Below are 23,897 nucleotides of genomic sequence, written 5' to 3'. Positions count from 1 at the left end.
GAAGGAAGGAAGGAAGGAAGGAAGGAAGGAAGGAAGGAAGGAAGGAAGGAAGGAAGAAATCTTTAAGAAACCACTGTAATAAGCATAGTCAAATTTCTCTATTGGTCATCACAAAAAAGTCTCTTTCATTCTGTGACCCTCAATCACCCCTGGCAGGAGGTGGGTAGGTGGGTAGCATGCTTCATCATTGACCCTCTAAAGTCATTCAAATCCAGCCTCAGACACTACTAGCTGTGTGACCTTAGGCAAATCACTATGTCTATTTGCCTCAGTTTCCTTAACTGTAAAATAGGGATGACAATAACACCTGCCTCTCAGTGTTGTTGTGGGGATTAAATGAAATCAATTCATACTGCAATTAGCATGATGCCTGGTATGTAATTGGCACTATGTAAATGCTAGATATTGTTTTCATTATCATTATGGACTGCTAGGTGGTGCAATGGTTAGAGTGACAGACCTGGAGTCAGAAAGATTCATCTTTCTGAGTTCAAATCCTATTTCAGACACTTACTAGCTGTGTGACCCTGGACAAATCACTTTACCCTATCTGCCTGAGTTTTCTCATCTATAAAATGATCTGGAGAAGGAAATGGCAAACCGTGTCAGTATCTTTGCCTAGAAAACCCCAAATGGCATCATTAAAAAGTCAGCCATGACTGAAAAAAAAAACTGAACAAGAACAATTCCTACATGGTAGGCACTCAACTAGGTGTGAGAGATTCAAATACAAAAGTGATTGTCCCTGCCCTCAAGAAGCTTGCGTTCTTCTGTTCCTAAGTAAAGACAGGATATAAACCAAGTCAATACAAAGTGGTTCGGAGCATTAACCACAGGGGGGAAAGAGCAACAGCTTCTTGAAGGCAGCAGCACTTAAATTGAGGCTTAAAACTAGAGCTAGAAGCAGCTGGTGGAAATGAGCAGAACCAGGAGAACATTACACTCAGTAACTGGGACATTGTGGTACAATCGAACATAACAGACTTCTCTACTAGCAGCAATGCAAGGATCCAGGACAATTCTGAGGGACTTATGAGAAAGATCGCTATCCACATCCAGAGGAAGAACTGTAGGAGCAGAAAAGCAGAAGAAAACACATGATTTATCACTTGTTTATATGGGTATGTGATTTGGGGTTTCAGTTCTATGGTAAAAATGAGTAATATGGAAGTAGGCATCAAGTGACAATATTTATTGGCTCTGTGAGGGGGGAGGGAAAGAAAATGAATCATGGAAATGTGGAAAAATATTTAAAAATAAAATTTAAATTTAAAAAAAAGGAAGGAAGCCCCGAGCTCAAGCGAAGGTTTCCCTGCATTAATTCTAGAAAGCTGAGCTGCTCACCCAGGACAATCTTCTAAGGCCCTCAAGAGCCAGTTTGTTCCCACCTCAACCAAACTATCTCAATTTAGCTAAGATGACTCATTTTCTCACGTCTTGAAAAGAGAGGAAAACACTTTACTTGATATTAAGCCCAGTCCAGAGAGGATGAAGAGGAGGATAAGCATTTATGAAGTGCCTCTGATATGTCAGGAACTATGCTAAGTGCTTATCAAATATTATCTCATTTAATCCTCAACTGGGAGGCAAGTACTATTATTGTTGTTGTTTTTTAAACCTTTACCTTCCACCTTAGACTCTATACTATATTAGTTCCAAGGCAGAAAAATGGTAAGAGCTAGGCAATGAGGGTTAAGTGACTTGCCCAGGGTCATCCAGCTAGGAAGTGTCTGAAGCCAGATTTGAACCAAGAACTTACCATCTCTAGGCCTGGCTCTCCATCCACTGAGCTACCTAGCTGCCTTCAGCAAGTACTATTATTAACCCCATTTTACAGTTGAGAAAACAGAGGCAGACAGGTTAAGTGACTTGCTCAGGATGACACAACTAGTAAGTGTCTGGGGCAGGATTTGAAGTTGTGTCTTCTTGACTGCAGGTCCAGCATGCTATCTCTCCTCTGCATCACTTACTTGGCAACAGAGGGGGAAAGATCATATATTTTGAGATGGAAGGGGCTTTAGAGTTAGATTTTATTCAACCTGCTTATTTTACCAGTGAGGGATTGCTGTTGTTTGAGTTGTTTTTAGTCATATTGGACTTTTCCTGACCTCATTTGGGGTTTTCTTGGCACAGACCCTGGAATGGTTTGCCATTTCCTTCTCCAATTATTTTCCATCTGAGGAAATGGAGGCAAACAGAGTTAAGTGACTTGCCCAGGGTCACATCGCTTGCAGATATCTGAGGTCAGATTTGAACTCGGATCTTCTGGACTCTCAGCCTGGCACTTTATCCACTATGGCACCCAGCTGCCCAAGTGAGGAAACTGAAGTCCAAAGAGATAAAGCCACTTGCTCAAAGAGCCCTACCATAGTCCCTGGCATTGAGTAGGTGCTCAATAAGTACACAGTGTCACTTAGACACAATGTGGTTGAGTGAAGACTTGAATCCTTCATCCCTGGTGCCCTATTCGCCGGTGGCACAAGCCAGAGAGCTGGGCTCTTAAGAGGCCACTGTCGGGGTTTGCTCCCTGCCATTACAAATGAAATTTTTTTCCCACGGATTTCTGGTAAAGAAAATTCCTCCATTCTCCCCTCCCCTCCCCAACCGCCTTGCCCTGAAGCATCGTTTGTTCATCCCTACAGTGAGAGGGCAGAGGAGGGAGTTGGAACACCTTCGGTGAAACTTCTAGGGAGTCGCTGCCAAGCAGACAGGAATCAGAAAAAGAGGCCTGATCCCCCGGGAGGGTGGGAATCACGTGTGTGAACACTCGGCCGCCTGGCGCTGCTTTCTCTTCTCCACTCCCACTGCTCCCATTCCCCCTTGCCCGACTCATTGCAATAGCCCACCCACCTTCAGCATCTCTCTGGGAAGCCGTGGTCCAGGCACACAGGCCTGAGCATGCCTCTCCTCTGTTCAAAAGCCTTCAGCGGCTCCCTGTTACCCACTGGGAAAGTCTAGACTCCCCATCTGAGCATTCAAGGCCTTCTTTAAGAGAATGAAAACAGATGAGAGGAGGATAGACCAAAACGATGAAGGAAGGCGTGGATCTGAGTGCAGAGCAGTATCAGAGTTTGGAACAGAACCGAATTTTTAAAACTGAGATCCACCCAGAACCACTTCTCTCGGACTAGCCCAGCTGCCCAGATGGTTTTATGGGGTGTGACTGCTCTATGGGTTACAGCTTCTTGGAGCCACAGGTGAGGGCTGGGTGCCAGGTGGACACCAAAAGTGGGTGAGCAGCCCAGAAAAGGGCTCAGCAAGCCCCCGTGCCAGAGGTGCTAGTCTTGGCAGATGGGCTAAGCCAGGTCGAGGGTAACTCACGGGACTCCAACCTGTCGGTGAGTTAGGAAGATGTCTTCCCCAGGAAGGGGAAACGTCCTCATTGGAATGGATGGATGAGGACAATCTGTTCCAATGGCCACGAAGGGCCACAAAGGGACTGAAGCAGATACTGTGGAGTGCTCAGAGCTTGGTCAGAGGGAGAAGAAGCCACCGTCATCCTCTGCGTCCCGGGCCATCGCCAGGTACCCTGGCTTTTGTCTTGCCCCTGGACTTGGATGATTCTGGAAGAGAAAGTGAGGCTGACAATTTTGTGTAACTCTGCCTCGCTTAAATCCAATACTCGAGCAAGTCAAGACACCACCCCGTGATGGCACTGGTTCCTTCAAAACGAAGGAAGAACCACAATTTCTCTCAACATCATTATTGTCTACTTATATGAACTGATGCAAAGTGAAGTGAGCAGAACCAGAACTATGTACACAGTAACAGCAGAATTATACAATGATCAACTGGGAGAGTCTTAGCTGCTCGGATCAATACATATCCACAATTCCAAAGGACTCTTGAGAAAGAATGCTGCCCATCTCCAGAGAGAGAACTGATGAACTCTGAGATCGAAGCATACTTTAAAAACTTTCTTTATTGGGGGCACATAGATAGCTCAGTGGATTGGGAGACAGGAGGTCCTGCATTCAAATCTGACCTCAGACACTTCCTAGCCACATAACCTTGGGCAAGTCACTTCATCCCCATTGCCTAGCCCTTCCCACTTGTCTGCTTTGGAACAAATACACAGTATTCATTCCAACACAAAAGATTAGTTAAAAAGACACATTATTTTCTTGTTTGTGCATATGTGTTTTATTTCGCAACATGGCTAATAGAGAAGTATGTTTTGTATGAATTGACATGAATAATCAATATCATATTGTTTGCCATATTGGGGTAGAAGAAGAGCAAGAGGGAGAAAATTTGAAGTTCACAAATTTTTTTAAACCCTTACCTTCTGATTTTTAATCAATAATGAGTATCAGTTCCAAAGCAGAAGAGAAATAAGGGCTACACAATTGGGGTTAGGTGACTTGCCCAGGGTCACACAGCTAGGAAGCGTCTGAAGCTAGATTTGATTCCAGGACCTTCTAGCTCCAGGTGCTCTATCTCCTGAGCAACCTCACTGCTTGCGGATCTCAAAATTATTAAAAATGAATGTTAATTTTTTACATGTAACTAGAAAATATTTAAGAACATTAATTTTTTTTAAGTTTTTAAAAAGAATCTTTCTTGAGCAGGGACCTCAGATGGATAAAGGCCAAACTCTTGAACTGGGCTTTGCCAGCTGTCTGTAATAGAATGGGATGGAATCTTGTGGTCCTGGGCACCATTTTCAGATCTTTCCTTGACTCTGACATCCCTTACCTACTTCTATACCACTGCAAAACCCCTCTAGCTCAGAGAAAGGAAAGCAGAGGAGAGTATGTCTGAAATTAATTGGTCAAGACAAGCTGTCCAGTTGTTGATTTTTATTTTTGTTCCTTTATTGGGAGAAAGGAAATAAAAGAGATAAAGAATTAAGAAGACCAGGGACAAATGGGTGCCTCAGTGGTTTGAGAGCCAGGCCTAGAGATGAGAGGTCCTGGGTTCAAATCTGGCTTCAGAACCTTCCTAGCAGTATGACCCTGGGCAAGTCACTTAACCCCCTAGCCCTTACCCCTTTTCTGCGTTGGAAATAAAATGCAATATTAATTGTAAGATGAACATAAGGGTTAAAAAAAGAATTAAGAAACACCTGAGTTGAGTCCTGCCTCTGACACATACTGGCTGTGTGACTCTAGGCAAGTCACAGCCACAAATCCCTCAGGCTCTCTAAGATTTTATAAATCGAAGAGCAGGTGCTGATATGAATTGATAGAAGGAATTTTCTCTCTGGGAGTCCCCTCCACTGATGAGATCACACTTCAAATTAACTGCCAAAGAAATGGAGAGGAGATGTTAGGAGCCCTAGGAGATCAGGCCATGGAGGGAGGAGAAACACTGACCTACCTGCAACCTTTTTTCTGCTTCTGGGTATCCTCAGCCCTTGCTCTGTTCCTTTATTTGGGCAGCTCTCCTTAGTCTTTTTTTTTAACCCTTAACTTCTGTGTATTGGCTCATAGGTGGAAGAGTGGTAAGGGTGGACAATGGGGGTCAAGTGACTTGCCCAGGGTCACACAGCTGGGAAGTGTCTGAGGCCAGATTTGAACCTAGGACCTCCTGCCTCTAGACCTGACTCTCAATCCACTGAGCTACCCAGCTGCCCCCTCTCCTTAGTCTTTTATTCATTCTTCCCTTCCTTCCCTTAGAGATCCTACTTACTCCTGTAGCCTATTACCCTGTCCTGGGACCCTTACACCAAGGATCCTCCCCTCCTCTCAGATATCCCACTCTGGTTCTTTTGGCCCCCTCTCTCAGATGTCCTTCAATCCCCAAATTCTTCATCCATAAATCATCTCTCCCCCAGAAGACATCTTCCACCCTGTTTCCTCCTTTTGGGTACCTACTTGTAAGAGAAAAAGGCATCTAGGTGGCAGAGTGGATAGAGCACTGGGCCCAGAATCAGGAAGATCTGAATTCAAATCTGGCCTCAGACACTTTCTAGCTGTGTGACTCTGGGCAAGCCACTTAATCCTTATTTTCTTCAGCTCCCCATCTATAAAATAGAGACACATTGGAGAAGGAAATGGCAAACCACTCCAAAAACTCTGCCAAGAAAATCCTATGGACAAAGTCCACGAGGTCACATAGAGCCAGACACAGTGGAAGGGCAGCAACATAAGAGAAAGCAGGATAGAAGAGAAAGATCCCTGGGCTGGAACTCAGGATACTGCAATTCTAGCTGTGTTTCCATCACTAACTTGTCGTGTGCCAGTGAGTGAGTCACTCGCCCTTTCCTTGGCCTTAGTTAACTAAGCTGTAAATGAAGGGTTTGAATCAGATGACCGTAAGTCTCTGGACCTCCAAGTCCAGTGCTCTCTCCATGACCTCATGAGCCCCCCAGAAGCCCCTTCCAACTCTCTGACATTCTGTGGTTTATATGAATCTAAGGTTCTAAAGCATCTTGTGTCTCCATCCTGCCTCCTCCCTTGGAAAAATGGAAAAGAGATCCTGGGAAGCGAGGATCTGAGCCACACTGATATTTACTGTAGAAAGTGGTCAATTAGGACATGTCAGGGTCCAAGCCAGTCTCATCTAGGCCAAAGACCCAGAGTTTATGCGTCTCCGGAATGTACAGAGTCAGATTATAGGAGCCCCCTTAAAAGGAGAGTGGTCTTCTGAGCATCCTTCTCAGAGGGTCTCTTTTCTCCAAGAAGGCTTCTTTTTTAAGAAGGTTTATTCTCTAAAGCAGTGATTCCCAAAGTGGGTGCCACCGCCCCCTGGTGGGTGCTGCAGCAATCCAGGGGGATGGTGATGGCCACAGGTGCATTTATCTTTCCTATTAATTGCTATTAAAATTTTAAAAAATTTAATTTCCAGGGGGCTAAGTAATATTTTTTCTGGAAAGGGGGTGGTAGGCCAAGAAAGTTTGGGAACCACTGCTCTAAAGTAAGGACCAATTCCATAAAGCCAAGCTCACTTGTGGTAGCTTCCAAGCTTCCTGAGATATCCCGCTCTCCAGACACCTTCCAGGATGCTAGACGCACATGCGCTTGCCAAGCCATTTCAGAGGATCTTCTTTGTGATTCTTACTCGCAATATGATTATTGATTATTGAGTTTCATACAAAATTATTCAATTAATAATTGGGTTATTCCTTATCATTCATTCTATTATGATCACAACTTTCTATAATATTGACCACCTAAGAGGATTACATGCAGAAAATATATGCAGGTAAAATATTAAACTTAACCAAGTTCACTTTTACACCCTTCAGGCAGCCCTCGAGACCCATAGACCCCCAGGGGCTCCCAGCCTCCCACTTTCACCTCCCCGGAGGTCCCGCGCCACCCCACCGTGTTCTAGGACTCTCCTTTCCCCAGTGAGGCAGGAGAAGATCTCCCTGAGCCCTGCCTGGAACGGTCTGGAGAGGCAGAAACAAAGGATCGGGCTGACGGCACAGTTGGAATAGGCCAGGATGGTGCAGAGACTGATAGCCACAAAAATCGGGAAGGTGTCAGGCAGGGCTCCAACGGCAGCCACATAGCCCAGCACAGAACAGGGCCCCCACATGAGGACAAAGACCACCAGGACCACCAAGATGAGGCCAGTGGCTTCTCGGTGCTGTTGGACATCCGGTGGAACCTGGGGCCACTCCGCACCCCACAAGAGCCAGCCCAGGTGCATGAAACTAAGCATCAGCATCCCTGCAAAGGGCAGGAAGGCCAGGGCTCCCAGGAGGGTGAAATAGCAGGAGGTCTGGGCAGGACCCAGGAGCATCAGGCATGAGTGGACGAGCTCAGAGCCCGTTCCCAAGGCCGCCGCCTCCTCCTCTTCCTTGCCTTCTTCTACCACTTTCTGGTACAGCCAGTTGGGCAGAGACACAGAGAAACCCATGAGCCACATAGCCAAACAGAGCATTAGCTGAGCTGCCCGGCCAGCTGGGAAGACCACACTGGGGAAGACCACGGCAATGTAGCGTAGGAATGCGGTGGCCACCATGCTGTAGAAGGTGCAGAACATGGTGCCCATGTTGAAACTCTGGCTGGTGGTACAAACGGCAAGACCCAGCCACCAGTCCCTCCGGAGGAAGGTCAGCAGCAAAACGGGGACCACGTAAGCCAGGAAGACCAGATCCGATAGAGTGATGTTCACCATAAGGCTGTTGGTCAGAGCCAGGAGTGGACCCGGGGCCTGGCCCCTGGAGCCAGAGCCCCTGCCCAGGACGATCAGCATTAGGCCGTTGGCCAGCAACCCTACCAGCAGGATGAGGCCACACAGGGTGGCAAAGATGGGGCGAAGCTGAGCCTCGGACAGGCTGCTGTGGCTGTCGTTCATCGTGGCATTGAGTCTTGCATTGAGCGCCATCTTTCTCCTTCTGTTTCAATCACACAACAATAGATTAGAGGATTATCCTAAAAAGAAAAAAAACAGTGGGCAGAAATTCATAGGATCATAGAATTTAGAGCTGGAAACACCTCCTGGCCCAATCTACCTATTTTACAGAGGAAGAAATGGAGAGAAGTGACTCATCAAAGGTCCCAGAGCTCATTTTTGTCAGAATTGGTCTCCTGCTTCTATTTGTCCTCCCTGTCACTTGGGGCCCATCTCTAACCTGAAGGGTCTCCCCTATGCTGGGCAGCTCCCTTCATAAACCTCATACAATCACTCAGTTCCCTGAGGATGGACTAAATTCTCTACTAGTAATCTCTAATAAGAGTGCCAGGCACAGAAGGGCAACCAAGCCAGGAATCAAGAAGAGCTGAGTTCAGATTTGACCTGGGCAAGTCACTTAAACTCTACTTTGCCTCCGTTTCTTCATCTGTAAAATGGGGAGAATAATAGCATCTATCAGGGTTGTGATGAGAGGTTCAAATGAGATAATATTTGTAAAGCACTTAGCATAGCACTTGGCACATAGTAAGCACTTATTTAAAAAACAACAATAATGACTAGCTAACCCTTAGTTTCTTTTTTTTAAACCCTTACCTTCCATCTTAGTATCAATATTGCATATTGGTTCCAAAGCAGAAGAGTGGTAAGGGTAGGCAATGGGGGTTAAGTGACTTGCCCAGGGTCACACAGCTAGGAAGTATCTGAGGCCAGATTTGAACCCAGAACCTCCCATCTCTAGGCCTGGCTCTCAATCCACTGAGCCACCCAGCTGCCCCAAATGCTAGCTATCCTTAGCAAGTGCTTGATAAACGTTTGCTGATTGATGGGTTTATACAGGGTCCATAAATGAATTTCCTGGGTAACCTGAAATAAATCAGCCTCAAATATCATTCTCTAAATCAGCAATTAATGATTGAGTTTCTACTATGGAACTTCCTATCATGGAACAGCTCCAGAATGAGCAGTCAGCTTTTGGCCAGAAGTCAGGAAGATCGGTTCTAGTCCCAGCTCTACCCCCTGATTCTCTGTATGACACTGAATAGGTCATTTGACTTCTGCTGCCTTTAGTTTCCTCCTCTGTGAAATGGGAATGATAGTTCCTGTCCTGCCTATTTATGAAACAGCTAGGTATAGATAGAATGCAGAATCTGGACTCAGGAAGTCCTGAGTTCAAATCCAGCCTCAGGCACTTGCTAATTCCCTAGCTAGCTAGTGGCTCTTCACAGCCTGGGTCTACCTTTCTTTCCTGGACTTATTACACATGACTGTCTTCATATAATTTACCATGTGGCCACACTTGACTTTCTTGCCATTCCTCCCTCACACACATCTCCCATTTCTGTGTCTACACCAGCCATCACCCGTAAGCTGAACACCCTGCATCTTCAGTTCTGTATTTTAGAATTTCTGGCTTCCTTCCAGAAGTAGCTCAAGGGCTGTCTTTGCCTGGGTGTGTGTGTGGGGGGTCTTTCCAGAGAGAGAAACTGAGAACCGAGAAGAGAAAATAACTCGGATGGCCAAAGATCTAGCTAGTGGCCGAGTCAGGCTGGAACCTTATTTTTGACTCCTGGCCCAATTCCCTCCCCAAGCTGGAAGAAACTTGGAGAGGTCAACAGATCCAGTCCCCAGCCTTCAGACTGGGTAGTGGTCAATGACAAAACAGAACATGCCAGCAGGGGGATGACGAAAGTGTTGAAAAGTCTAGCAATCACGCCATACAAGAATCAGGTATAGGAACCAGGTTTTTTAGCTTGAAGAATAAAAGATTCTTGGGTGATTCAGCGGAATGGAGGGTTCCCAAACTTTGTTATCCCTAAACCCATTTACTTTCAGTAAAGCATATGAAAGGGAACGTATTCTAGAGTGCATTGTATTTAGGAACATAAGAAAAAAAAGAAATCAATTCCTCTCAGTAGCATAATCAAATTATTTACCAAATATTTTCTGGCAAGGTTTTTTTTAACCCTTAACTTCTGTGTATTGGCTTCTAGGTAGAAGAGTGGTAAGGGTGGGCAATGGGGGTCAAGTGACTTGCCCAGGGTCACACAGCTAGGAAGTGTCTGAGGCCGAATTTGAACCTAGGACCTCCCATCTCTAGGCCTGACTCTCAATCCACTGAACTACCCAGCTGCCCCTCTGACAAGGTTTTCATACTTCTGAGGGTACTCATATATCCCAAGTTAGGAACTCCTGCAATAGAGCCTCCTTTAAGTATCCGAGGGATTATCACATGAAAGAAAGAGGGTTTGAAAAACCCTTACCTCCATCTTAGAATCATTTCTATATTTTGGTCCTAAGGCGGAAGAAAGATGAGTTTTCTTTCACTTGACATTCTGTGCTTCCAATTTGCCTATTAGCCCCACATGGAATACCCCCAGCAGGTTTTCTGTTGTTGTTGTTTAGCTGTGTCTGACTCTTCTTGACCCATTTGGGGTTTTTCTTTCTTCTTTATTCAAGATATTTTATTTTGCCAATTACATGAAATAACAATTTTCTACATACATTTTCGGACATCATAAGATCCAAATTGTCTCCCTCCTTCTCTTCCCTCCCGCCTCCCGGAGATGGTAAGCAATTGGATCTGGGCTGTCCACATATTATCATGCAAAACATATTTCCATGTTGGTCATTGTTACCAGAGAAGACTCAGATAAAACCAAAACCTTTTTGGAGTTTTCTTGGCAAAGAGTCTGGAATGGTTCGCCATTTCCTTCTCCAGTTCATTTTACAGAAGAGGAAACTGAGGCAAACAGGGTGAAGGGACTTGACCTGGGTCACATAGCTAGGAAGTGTCTAAGACTGGATTTGTACTTAGATTTTCCCAACTACATGCCTAGAAACTCTATCTCTTCCAACAAGTGACAGAACAATGGATTGTACAGCTTAGGTTCAAATCCTAACTCTAATATGTATTAGATATCATCTAGGAATGTGACTCAGGACAAGTCAGACCTTGGATATACAGACTTAAAGTTGGAAAGGACCATAAAATCCAACCTTCCCCTTTTACAGGGAAGAAAACCAAGTCCCAGAGCCTGTAGTGAAACTAAGGTCCTGTGGCTCCAAATCTAAGGTATTGCTTTTGCTATAATGATTTTTTCCCAATTTGTTGTTTCCCTTCTGATTTTGGCTACATTGTTTTTGGGTGTGCAAAAGCTTTTTAGTTTGATATAATCAAAATCATTTAATTTACATTTTGTGATTTTCTCTAACTCTTGCTTGGTTTTAAAATCTTTCCTTTCCCAGAGATCTGACAAGTAAACTATTCTGTGTTCACTTAACATGTTTATAGTTTCCCTCTTTATATTCAAGTCGTTCACCCATTCTGAATTTATCTTGGTGTAGGGTGTGAGATGTTGATCTAGACCTAATCTCTCCCATATTGTTTTCCAAATTTCCCAGCAGTTTTTGTCAAATAGTGGATTCATGTCCCAAAAGTTGGGCTCTTTGGGTTTATCAGACACTGTCTTGCTGATGTCACTTACCCCAAGTCTATTCCACTGATCCTCCCTTCTGAAGTATTGCTTTTGACTGGGTCTGTAAAATGAGGGAATTGGACTAAAATCACAGGTCCCTTCTTTCTCTTAAATGCATAATTTTTTTAAAAACTTCATATCTGTTTAGCTTGGGTGAGGAGCTTTATAAAGACACAGGATGGGGGTCCTCTTTACAGACCAAACCTGGCACATCAGGGAAGAAGGGAAGAGAATCATCCTTTATTTTATCCCATTTGAGGATCTTATTTGGTATTCATAAGAACCCTGTGAGAAAGATGCTGTTATTATCCCTATTCACAAGTTTGGCAAATGAAGTGGACAGTGGTTAAGTGACTTGTCCAGGGTAACACAGCTAGTAAGTATTTGAGGTTAGATGTGAATGAAGGTCTTCCTGACTCTATCCATACTTGTACTACTCAACTCTCTCTGTAAAACTATCACTCTCTTCTCTCTCACCCTTACTTGGGTCTTTGCCCATTTTCTCTAGAAGCAGTTCCCATTCCACTTTTCTAGTTTCTCTACCACCATCCCTTCCTCAAACTTCCCAAACCGAGTGCTGACTTTCTATCCTCTAAACAGCTTAGGAGTCCCCGGTGGATAGAGGAAAACAGGAGTGCAAATACAGCCTCAGGTACTTGCTAGCTGTGTGACCTTGGACAAGACTGTTTGTCTCAGTTTCCTCATCTGTCAAATAAGCTATAAAAGGAAGTGGCCAAACACTTGGGTATTTTTGCCAAGAAAACCTTAAATAGGGTCATGAAGAGCTGGACACAACCAACTAACCGCAAAACAGCCTATAAAGAAGTGCCCCAACCCTCTGCCAAGTCTTCTTTGGCCAACACGTGCTCTCCTGAAACAGTCTGGAAGCTCATTCCACATTTTCTCTTGAATCTCTCCTGATTCTACATACCCGGCTGTGGCTCCTGCCACCTGTTGGCTGACCTTTGTGGGGTCCTGGCTCATTCCATTCACTCCTTAAAGACTGGAGACAAAAGGGGCAGCTCCTTCCCTGGCCAGCTCTGAGCTGAAAGTAGGTGAGATTAACTAAGCTGGAAGGAGGGGGTCCCAGGGGCCACCCCTTCCTGGGACCTGCCCAACACAGATGAGTGGACTGTCTTACCCTGTGTGCGCCTCCCTAAATCACACCTCGCCAATGCTGCCTCATTAACACATGCATCCATGCATCCCACAGGGCCCAGGTGTCCACACCTGCCCCAGCCCATGGGCCCTGGGAGATGCAAAGTTAGAGGCAACCAGCTCTCAGCAATTCCAGCTGACACCCCCTATCTCTTCTCCCCTTTCTCTGTCTCTTTGTCTCTGTCTCTGTGTTTGTCTCTATCTGTGTCTTTCTCTCTCTCTCTCTCTCTCTCTCTCTCTCTCTCTCTCTCTCTCTCTCTCTCTGTGCCTCTATCTCTCTCTCCCTCCCTTCTCTATCTCTCTCTCCCCCTTTTCTCTGTTTCCGTCTGTCTTTGTCTCTTTCTTTCTCTCTCTACCTTCTCTCGATCACTGCCTCTGCTTCTCCTTTCTGTCTCTGCCTCCACCCCACTCTTTCCCCCTCTGCCTCTGTCTGTCTGTCTCTGTCTCTGTCTCTGTGTCTGTGTCTGTCTCTGTGTTTCTGTCTCTCTCTCTCTCCCTTTTCTCTCTGCCTTCCTGTCTATCTCTCTGTCTCTATCTGTCTGTCTGTCTCTCCCTCTTCTTTCTCTCTGTTTCTGTTTGTCTTTGTCTCTATCTCTCTCGCTTCCCATTCTCTTGGTCTCTGTCTCTCCCTTCTTTCTGTTTCTCTCTGTCTCTCCTTCTTCTCTGTCTGTCTCCCTGTTTGTCTCTCTGTCTCTTTCTCTCTCCTCTTCTCTCTCTTTGTCTCTCCCTCTTCTCTCTGCCTCTCTGCCCCGCCTCTCTGTCTCTCTCTGGGTCTCTATCTCTCTGTGTCTCTCTCACTCTCTCTGTCTCTGTCTCTGTCTTTTTTTCTCTCCACCTTTCTCTTGGTCCCTCTCTCTGTCTTTGTGTGTTTGTATCTCTCTGATTCTGCCTCCCTCTTTCCCTCTGTGTGTGTATACATGTCTCTTTCTTTCTCTCTGTCTGTGTCTCTCCTTCCCTCCCAGTCCCCTTTCTCTTTTTGTCTCTGTCTCTCCCTCCCTCCCTCTCTCTTTCTCTATCTCTTTGTATCTCTCTATCAGTTTCTCCCTCCCCTCGTTTTCTGTCTGTTTATCTGTCTCTTCCTCTCTTTCTGTCTCCTCCTCCCTCACCCCTCTATATCTCTTTCTCTCTCTGCCTCTCCCTCCTTTCCTTTCCACTCTCTATGTGTATCTCTCTGTCTCCCTTTCTTCCTTCCCCCCTCTTTGTGTTTCTCTCTTTCTCTTTTTCTCTATCTCTTGGTCTCTCTTTCCCTCTCTTCCTCCCTGCTCTCATCTCTCTCTGTTTCTCCCTATCTCTGTGGGCCTCTTTTTCTCTATCTCTGACTCTGTCTCTGTGTCTGCTCCTCTCTCCCTCCCCTCTCCTTCCTCTATAAACAGCTCAGAGAGAGGTGAGGAAAGGGTAGGGAAAGGAGAATGGAGGAAACCTGGCATGACAGCAAGACTGTTAGGGTTAGATTTTTGTCCTGAAATCTAGCAGCAAGGTCATTTTGGTTTAGTTGCTTCCACTCTTTAGGCCTCAGTATCCTCATCTGTAAAATGGGGGCCTGTGATAAATGGTCTTTAAGACTTTTTCCAACTCACAATGACACAAGAATAAGGACATAGACTGAAAGGTGGAAGAGTACTAAGCCAAATCCCTCATTCTACAGATGGGGCAAGGCCCGGAGAAAGCCCAAGAACACTGAGAGTAAGAAGGAGAAGCAAGATTCATCCAGGGTCATCTAACTGTAAAGCCAACATTCTCAACATCACAGTTTAGTGTGGGGGACCTCAGAGAGTTGGGTAACAGAGGAGGTGAGTGGGCATGAGACAGAACCCTGAGGTCAAAGGAAATAGAATCAAAGCAGCTCTCCCGAGAGCCCTGCCTGGAGGAGGAGACTTTTTTAGTGAAAGATAGTGTGGCATAATAGAAAGTGAAATGAGGATCTGAATGTGAACCCAAGTTATGGTACTAATTTCCTGTGTCCCTGGGGTAACCAACTGGGGTTAAGTGACTTACCTAGGGTCACACAGCTAGGAAATATCTGAGGCCACATTTGAACCCAGGACCTCTCATCTTTTGGAGGCTTTGGCTCTCTAACCACTGAACCACTAACTGCCCCACATTTTTTTTTAAACCCATACCTTCTGTCTTGGAGTCAGTACCGTGTATTGGCTCCAAGACAGAAGAGTGGTAAGGGCTAGGCTATGGGGGTCAAGTGACTTGCCCAGGGTCATACAGCTGGGAAGTGTCTGAGGTCAGATTTGAACCTAGAACCTCCCATCTCTACACCTGGCTCTCAATCCACTGAGCTACCCAGCTGCCCCCCTGCCCCACATTTTGTAAAACTTAAAACACTCTCTAAATATTGGCAATTATTAAAATCAATTTAAAACCTCCCAATATCTCCCCATTGTGAAAGGGAATTTTTAACTCCCTTTGTTTATTTTAACTTAATCAATCAAGAACTTGGAGTGCCTCTCCTTTCACACTTAAGTCAATCAGACACTTGAAGAACCTTTTATAGAAAAGGAAATTCACACCCTCTTCACATCCCATTTCGGATTCTCATTTTGGATTTGGCTTCCTGATTCAGACTTTGGATTCTGGTGGATGTTCAGATTCGGATTGCTGCGTTGGTGACTTGGGCTGAAGGGGGATGATTACTCCAGTGAGACTCTTGCTGCCTTGGCATTAGAGACCGCCTTTTGCAGCTCATCCTCTTCAGTGTTGGTCTTTTGGATGGTGAAACCCTTGGATGGAGATACTCTCATGGGCTGGTAAGATTCACATTCGGATTCGCACTCCTGGTCTGGAGGCACTCAGATCAGGACTTGGGGTATAGCTAGGCAATATTTTCTAGCTCCTTCCTACCTCTCCCTCTTTTTAATATCTCTACTTTGCTATAATAGAGTTACTAAAAGACTCATAGTTTAATTTCTAATTATTATAAATGGCGACCACAACTTTTTATACCTCTTAATTTGGCCAAAACTAGTTTTAACTCTTACACCATTATCTCCAGAATCAAATACAAACAAAAAAGTTTTATATCTGATCCTGGAGATAATCCGGTGATATTAGAGGGGGTTTGTTTTGTTTTGTTTTTGATGGAAAGGAGAGTCAGTCAGTCAATAAACATATATTAAACCCTTACTAGGTGCCTGTGCTAAGCCATATATAGACATATAATAGAAAGATATCTCATAGCAATATAAAGGAATATAATATGGAAATATTATACAAATATACTTAATATATTTGTTATATCTCATGTAATAACATATAATATATTATATATGTAATAGAATAATATTAATGTAATATAATAATGTATTTAATATATTTTATTGAATAACACATTAGGATGTATTCTATAATAACATGTTATATAATATCTAATATTATAATATATTAATAAATCATACATATTTTATTTACGTATAGTTGCCCCATATTATATATGTGTATATATATACATACATATATATGCAGAAAATATGGCTCCTGCTTTCAAGGAGCTCCCACTCTAATGACTGAGATGGTCAAACCCTCGCTTTAGAGAAATCTCTTTGAAGGGCAGCTATGTGGCACAGCTGACAGAGGACCAGGTTTCAAGTTGTGAAGATCTAGGTTCAAATGTGACCTCAGATACTTCCCAGCAGGGAGACCCTGGACAAGTCACTTAACCCCATTTGCCTAGCCCTTGCCCTTCTGAATTAGAGTTGTTACTAAGACAGAAAGGAAGGAAAAAGGAAAGGAAAGGAAAGGAAAGGAAAGGAAAGGAAAGGAAAGGAAAAGAAAAACAAGAATCACTTTGACAGCTCTTGGATATACTGAGTGGGGAGAGACTTGGGGCTGTTGAAGCGGTCTCCATGCTTTGGTGTCTGTCCTATGTCTCTGGGCAGCCTGATCTCGAAATACCAGGCGAGGTTGGAGGCAGCCCCAAAGGCGGGTACACTTGACTCTGGGCTCCGGTCTCCCTCTGTAACACTTTGTTCCTAAAGGCTCCCAGAACCCCCCACACACACACACAGCCTCTGGCACAAGCGACTGATTTAGACTGGAAAACCATTTACACATCTCTGAATCAGGGAACAGAAATCACACGTGATGGTTGCCCAACGACACCCTGTCATCGCTGTGATCCGAGGTCCTGAGCCAAGCCATCTGCCTTTCTTAGTCCCATTAAGTTAGTGATCGCCAAGGTCTCGGACAGTCCTCCCAGCCTGCGGGAGCTTGAAGGTTAGATAACAGAAGTGAGGGAGAGTCAAGGATCCAGGATGACTCTGCTGTTCTGAACCTGGTGGACTAGGAAGCTGGTGGCGTCTCAACAGGCACGGAGAAGTTGGGAGGGAGGGTCCGAATGGCTTCCATTTTGAACACGATGAGTTTGGGAGTCCTAGGGGTCATCTAGACAGATTTTGTCAGGCAGTTAGTGATGTGGGACAAGAGACCAAGAGAGAGAAGGGGCACCATATAGAAATATCGGATGCATTGGCAAAAAGATCACTGAAGTTATAAGAGCTGATGAGTTCACTAAGAGAACGTAAAGATGAGTCGTTGTTTAGTTATTTCAGTCATGTCAAACTCTTCCTGACCCCATTTGGGGTTTTCTTGGCAGAGATACTAGAGTGATTTGCCATTTCCTGCTCCAGCTCATTTGACAGATGGGTAAACCAAGGCAAATAGGGTGAAGTGACTTGCCATGGGGCACACAGCTAGTGGTTTGCCATTTCCTTCTCCATCTCATTTGACAGATGGGGAAAGTGAGTCAAACAGGCCGAAGTGAGTTGCTATGGGGCACATAGCTAGTGGTTTGCCATTTCCTTTTCTAGCTTATTTGACAAATGGGGAAACGGAGGCAAACTGGATGAAGTGACTTGTCCAGGGTCACACAGCTACAAAGTGTCTGCAGTAGGATTCGAACTCAGGAAGATGAATCTTTCTGATTCCAGACTCAGTGCTCTATCCTCTGTGCCACCTAGCTGACACCTGGCTGAGAAGAGGGCTCAGGAAAAAGCTCTGAGGGACATCCAAGGTTGGAGGAGAGCACGTGCGTGGGATATCCTACTTTATTTTATATTATTGTATCAAGGCTTAATCAATTTACTATGTATTAATGACCAAGCTGCTCTAGCATGTTACTCTTCCTGAAGGTGAATTTGAACTCCCTCTGAACCCCTTAAGCCTTGCAGCTGCAAGTTCCCCTTCCCAGCCACAGAATTCTGGTCTATATTCTAAGCTTTCAGAAGTTGCTAGCATGTAAACCACAAGGGCCTCGTTCTCCCTCAGAACTGCCACCGACCAAAGGACTTTCCAAAGGATGCTAGTCCACCTGGTGATAAACCGACGTCATTTGGGGTTAATAACCTTAGCACTGACCAATCAGGGGTGAGATGCTAAGCCTTAGGGACGTCAGATTGCTGCCACTGTTTATTTTTAGGTCCCTCCATATGACTATAAAAGAAATGTATTCTCGGATGCTACTCAGTAGCCTCGGATCCCTTTAATTGGCCATTGCTGGCCTTGCTAATAAATTGAACAATACTCAGAACTTCATTGCCCTCAGTTTCTCTTTAGAGCAGATTTATTTTAAGTGTGACAAGGTTATGATCTCGTCAAGGAAAGAGAAAGTCCCATCAAAAAAGTAGGAAGAGAACCAGGAAAGAGCAGTCACAAAAACCCATACAGGAAAGCAATGAGAGGCAAGCCTAAAGAGAGAAGGTCCTGGGTTCAAATTTGATCTCAGACACTTCCTACTGGTGTGACTCTGGGCTTAACCCTCATTGCCTAGCCCTTCCTGTATTTCTGCTCTGGAACCAATACATAGTATTGATTCTAAGATGGAACATAAGGGTTTAAAAAAAATCCCAGAGAGGAAAGAAAATCCAGCAGGAAAAAGTGATCAGAAGTATCAAATAATTTCTAGAGCTCTAGGAAGATTAAAACACAGACAGGTCATCATGTTTTTCAATTAAAAGATGATCAATATAATCACTTAGTCAATTAAAAGATCATCCCATCAACAACTGAACACCAGAATAGTACTTTAGGATTGAAGCTCATTGCTGGTATGAGTTAAATACTCATAATTTACTGAAATCCTCATGAGCCCCCACCAATGCATTAACTTTTAACTAGGAAGGCTATATTAAAGACATTTAATTGAATTGCTTAGTAAGGTAAATGACCAGAAAAAATTTCCTTCAAGCAAATAGGGGTCTTCCACTGGTTACCACGCCATCAATGGTGAGATGGACACATGCAGAAAATGCATGACCAGGCAACAGGCATAGAGACAAACCTTCAGGGATGTACATAGATGACAAAGACAGATGTGGAGCCAAGGAAGCGCACACCCCTCCAGTTACATTGTCCTCTGGTGATGTCAACATTGCTTTTTTTTTTTTTTAACCCTTACCTTCCTTCTTGGAGTCAATACTGTGTATTGGCTCCAAAGCAGAAGAGCGGTAAGGGTAGGCAATGGGGGTTAAGTGACTTGCCCAGGGTCACACAGCTGGGAAGTGTATGAGGCTAGATTTGAACCTAGGACCTTCCATCTCTAGGCCTGGCTCTCATTCCACTGAACTACCCAGCTGCCCCCCAACATTGCTTTTTGCTGGGTGTTGAGTCATCCTTGCTGGGTAAGTTGCTAAGTCCAGTGTCTTCACTTCCTGCTGGACATCTCTTTGGGGAGTGTGGTCCTTGAGCTGTTCAATGCAACATCTACTGATCTTTAGCTCCTTAGGGGCCATCTGCTGTGCTTTGCTACCATATTCTGGGGTTTAGCAGCTAGTAAGCCTCTCCCTGGCAAGGGAGGGCTAAATTTCCAGCCAACAAAAGGGGGAGCTAGATGGCTCAGTGGATAGAGTGCTGGACCTAGAAGAATGGCCTGAATTCAAATCCAATCTCAGAAACTGTGTGATCTTGGTTAAGTCACTTACCCCTGTTTGCTTCAATTTCTTCATCTGTCAGATGAGCTAGAGAAGGAAATGGCAAACTACTCCAGTCAGTATCTTTGCTAAGAAAAATCCCCCAATGGGATGGTGAAGACTGGATGACTGAAAACCAAGGAGGCAATTCCATGGGGTCATGAAGAGTTAACAGGACTGAACAACAATAACCAACAAAAGCTTGCAAAGTGCTCCAGGCGAGGATTAAGATTAAGTGGTAAATTCGAGGACCAAATAAACTATCTGACTTGCAATTGGAAACTCTTTATAACTCTTTCCAAATCCCTTAGTTTTGATTGCCTCCCCACAAAGCCTTTTCAGGGACTCCATTCACCAGAATCCTCACATGAACCCTAGGGTAGATGGGGTGAGGATGCTACCCTCACCTCCCATACTGCCCTCTGATTTTCATGTAAGGGAGCCTGAGGGCGAGAACACAAGTACTAGATGAAGCCTAAAGGCCCACCAGCCCCCACTCCTGCTCTGTATTCCTGACTTTACTATACCTATCTGCCCACAGGGAAACCACTGACCCAAAGCTGTATTCTGGCCAGGGCCAACCTCATAGGACTCCCTAGAGTTAGTTGCTTGGAGAGGGCAATTTCAGTTGATTGGGGAGATCCAAAGTCAAATGGAAAGGGGCTACAAAGAGTGGGAGAGGAAGTGGAGAACTTATTAATCAGTCAATAAACATTTCATTCATGTTTTATTCATGTCAATTAATTAAATTTTATTTTAATATTATATTTAACTTTACTATGTGTAAAATATTAAATATATCCTTCTAATGTAATATTTAATATATAATATTTTGTTATTATATGTCTAATATAGTCTTTATTAGTTATTATATGTTATTATAGTTATTATATGTCTAATATAGTTTTAATATATAGCATTTTATTATGTATCTAATATGTTATTTAATATATAATATTTTATTATAATATATGACAGCACTGGCAAAGGTTTTGAAGTCTGAGTGCCCAAACTACAACTTCGAGTTGCCTGTGAGTCCCTCCCCATAACCCCAGAGAGCGGAGGGAGGAAGTGCTCGCTTTGTGCGGCTGGACAGAGGGATGAGGCATGTGAAAATTGTCCTCAGGCACTGGGAAGAGGGGGAATGGAGCAGCCCCCTCTGTGCCAGCTGGGCATGTGTGCCAATACTTCACCAATGCTGATATATGATATATTGTTTAATATGTAATATCTTGTTATAACTATATATAATGTATTATTTCATGTTTGATATTTTAGTATTAATGTGCACTAATTAATATGCAGCAGCTAAGTACCCCTCTTGGATAGCTAAGTGGCATGATGGAGAGAGAGTATAGGGTATGGAGTCAGAAGGACCTGAATTCAAATCTAGCCTCAGACACTTACTAGCTGGGTCACCCTGGCCAAGTCACTGTACCCTGTTGGCCTCAGTTTCCTCGACTGTAAAATGAGCTGGAGAAGGAAATGGCAAACCACTGCAGTATCTCTGCCAAGAAAAACCCAAATGGGGTCCCAAAGAGTCAGACCTGAATGAAAAACAACGTATGTCCCAAGCAACTGGGAATACAAAATAAGGGGGGGAATAGTCTGTAGTCTCAAGGAGCTTAGGGTCTAAGGAGGGAGATAACATGTTTCCTACCGTGTACAAATACACTATGGAAAGGAGAAATTTGAAATAATCAACAAAGGGAAGGCACAAGAGAGGCTGAGGACGTAGAATGGGCCAGACATGACGACTCATTGATGGAGGCAGGCAGAGGGAGAGAGACTCTGACTTTCAGGCCCCGCTTCTCCCATAAGGAGAGGAGAAGAGAGAAGGCTCGGATCAGTGGCTGTGCAGAGAGAAGGTAATGGAAAGTCAATTAGGAAAGGATAAAAGGTCTCCCGATTCCCAAATCAGTGTTCCAGCCAGGACACGGCGCGGTCTTCTTGTCTCTGCTCTGTATTCTCATGGCTCCCCAGCCTGGGGCGAAGACTTGTGCTCAACATGTCGCACAGACTTAATAAATACTGATTGGCCGGCTGTCAGCTAGGACCAAAGACCACTTCAGAGGGCATCCAGAGGCCACTGGGACAACGAATGCCCCCTAAATGGAAGCTTCCTGTTAAAGCTGGATGCTGTGGTTGGAGAACAGGGAGAAGGAATTGTGTCATAGGCGCCATGACTGTTTGGGCCAAGAAATACTGATTTGGATGAGTTGAAATGAGAGGGGCCCTTTTCGCCAATCAGAATGGGCACCTAATCTGAACTGCAGAATATATATATATATATATATATATATATATATATATATATATCCCTATTGGTTCCAAGGCAGAAGAGTAATAAGGGCTAGGCAATGGGGGTTAAGTGACTTGCCCAAGGTCACTCAACTGGGAAATATCTGAAACTGGATTTGAAACCAAGTCCTCTGGATTCACTGTGCTTCCAAGCTGCCCAGGTAGAATATTTTCAATGGAATACAGTTTGATTATTTTTAAGTGTACAGTAATAAAACTAAACCTGGAGTGCCAAGTAGGGGACTTGTTTTAATGAACAGATAAGAACAATTTGTAATTAACTAGATCAAGGAGGATAGGGACCAGTCTTTATCTAAACAGCAAATGTCCCAGAGTAAGTATTTAATTTTGTTGAATAAATTAGCCTCTTCAGCTTAATGAACATCCACGTTTCAGTTCCTCTAAAATATTTAACTGGATCTAAAAATGGTTCCTTTCCTTAAGTGGTTTAGAATCATTTAAGACTGTAATTTCTTTTAGAATATTAATTATCAAATCAATATAATTTATATTCATTTTATATTAATGAATATAAATTTAATTAAGAGAAAATTGATTTAATCAATATATTAATTTAATTAACAGAATATTAAGTTATTAATATAATTTCTATTCATTGATATAATAATAAAAACTTATTAATATTGATTTTAGAATGTCGATTTGCATGGGGCAACTAAGTGGCACAGTGCATAGAAAGCCAGGCCTGGAGTAGGTTCTGGGTTCAAATCCAGCCTCAGACAATTCCTAGTTGTGTGTCCCTGGGCAAGTCACTAAATTTCCATTGCCCAACCCTTGTCACTCTTCTACCTGGGAACCAATATTAAGTATTGATAAGACAGAAGATAGGGTTTTAAAAAAATAAAATAAAATGAAAATTCATTCAATTTTATTGAAAATAAAATGAAAATGCATTAAATTGTATTGAAAATAAAATTAAAATCTATTCAATTTTATTGAAAATAAAATGAAAATTTTTCATGAATGCCCTTCTTTTTAGCTCGAAATCCTTGAATTTTCATGGTTCTTCTTGCTATTGTTAGTTGTCAAAGTCAGACAGGAAGGAGGCACAACTGAAGGGACTGAGTCCTGCCACCATCAGCCACCATGGGCTCCTCAAAGCCTGCCAGGCCCACAGAGTTCAGGAGCAGCAGCCAGCCTTCTTCTTCACCTCCTTCTTCTCCAAGTCCACCGTATTGTATCTCAGCCTGCTGTCCTGTTCCTGCATTGCCCTATAAGGGGGCCCAAGGAGCGTGAGTGAGGAAATGAGGGAGGCCTTTGAACCTGTAGCTCTCAAGATTAGCATCCTAGATTCCCAGAGCTGGAAGGAAGATCAGCTGGTCTGATGCCTCCTTAAAGTTTGATTCCTTCAGAACCATTCCCCCAAGAGTAGCCATCCATACCCAAGCTCCTATGCTGTCCTATTTTACAGCATAATCATAGAATACTGTATATTATGCTTATCTGGCTCTGATGTCCGTGAAGACAAGGGGCTATGTCTTAACGCTTACCTATAACGACAGCTAGAACACTGGACTTTGACATCAGGAAGACTTATTTTCATGAGTTCAAATCTGACCTCAGACACTTACTAGCTGTGTGACCCTGGGCAAGTCACTTGACCTTCTTTGCCTCAGTTTCCTCATCTGTCAAAAGAGCTGGAAAAGGAAACAGCAAACCACTCTAGGATCTTTGCCAAGAAAACACCAAATGGGGTCACAAAAAGTCAGGTATGAGTGGG

At 44.0% G+C, this 23,897-nt stretch overlaps 2 protein-coding genes across 2 annotated transcripts in view; both read right to left on the bottom strand.

The window, feature by feature from the left end:
* Nucleotides 1–7,188: 7,188 nt before the first annotated feature.
* Nucleotides 7,189–8,283, bottom strand: LOC123246385 (allatostatin-A receptor-like). The gene has a single exon (XM_044675290.1). The coding sequence runs from the start codon at nucleotides 8,281–8,283 to the stop codon at nucleotides 7,189–7,191; it is 1,095 nt and encodes a 364-aa protein (XP_044531225.1).
* Nucleotides 8,284–23,154: 14,871 nt separating this feature from the next.
* The window catches only part of RAB44 (RAB44, member RAS oncogene family), a 44,592-nt gene continuing 43,849 nt past the window's right edge, over nucleotides 23,155–23,897 (bottom strand). The window contains exon 15 of the mRNA XM_044675289.1: nucleotides 23,155–23,388. Within this exon, the coding sequence (XP_044531224.1) occupies nucleotides 23,298–23,388 (91 nt within the window). The 3' untranslated portion in view covers nucleotides 23,155–23,297. The remainder of the gene's footprint in view (nucleotides 23,389–23,897) is intronic.

Source organism: Gracilinanus agilis, chromosome 4 (assembly GCF_016433145.1).
Source record: "Gracilinanus agilis isolate LMUSP501 chromosome 4, AgileGrace, whole genome shotgun sequence".
In the NCBI taxonomy this organism is placed as follows: domain Eukaryota; kingdom Metazoa; phylum Chordata; class Mammalia; order Didelphimorphia; family Didelphidae; genus Gracilinanus; species Gracilinanus agilis.
This window is presented reverse-complemented; position numbering and strand designations above follow the sequence as displayed.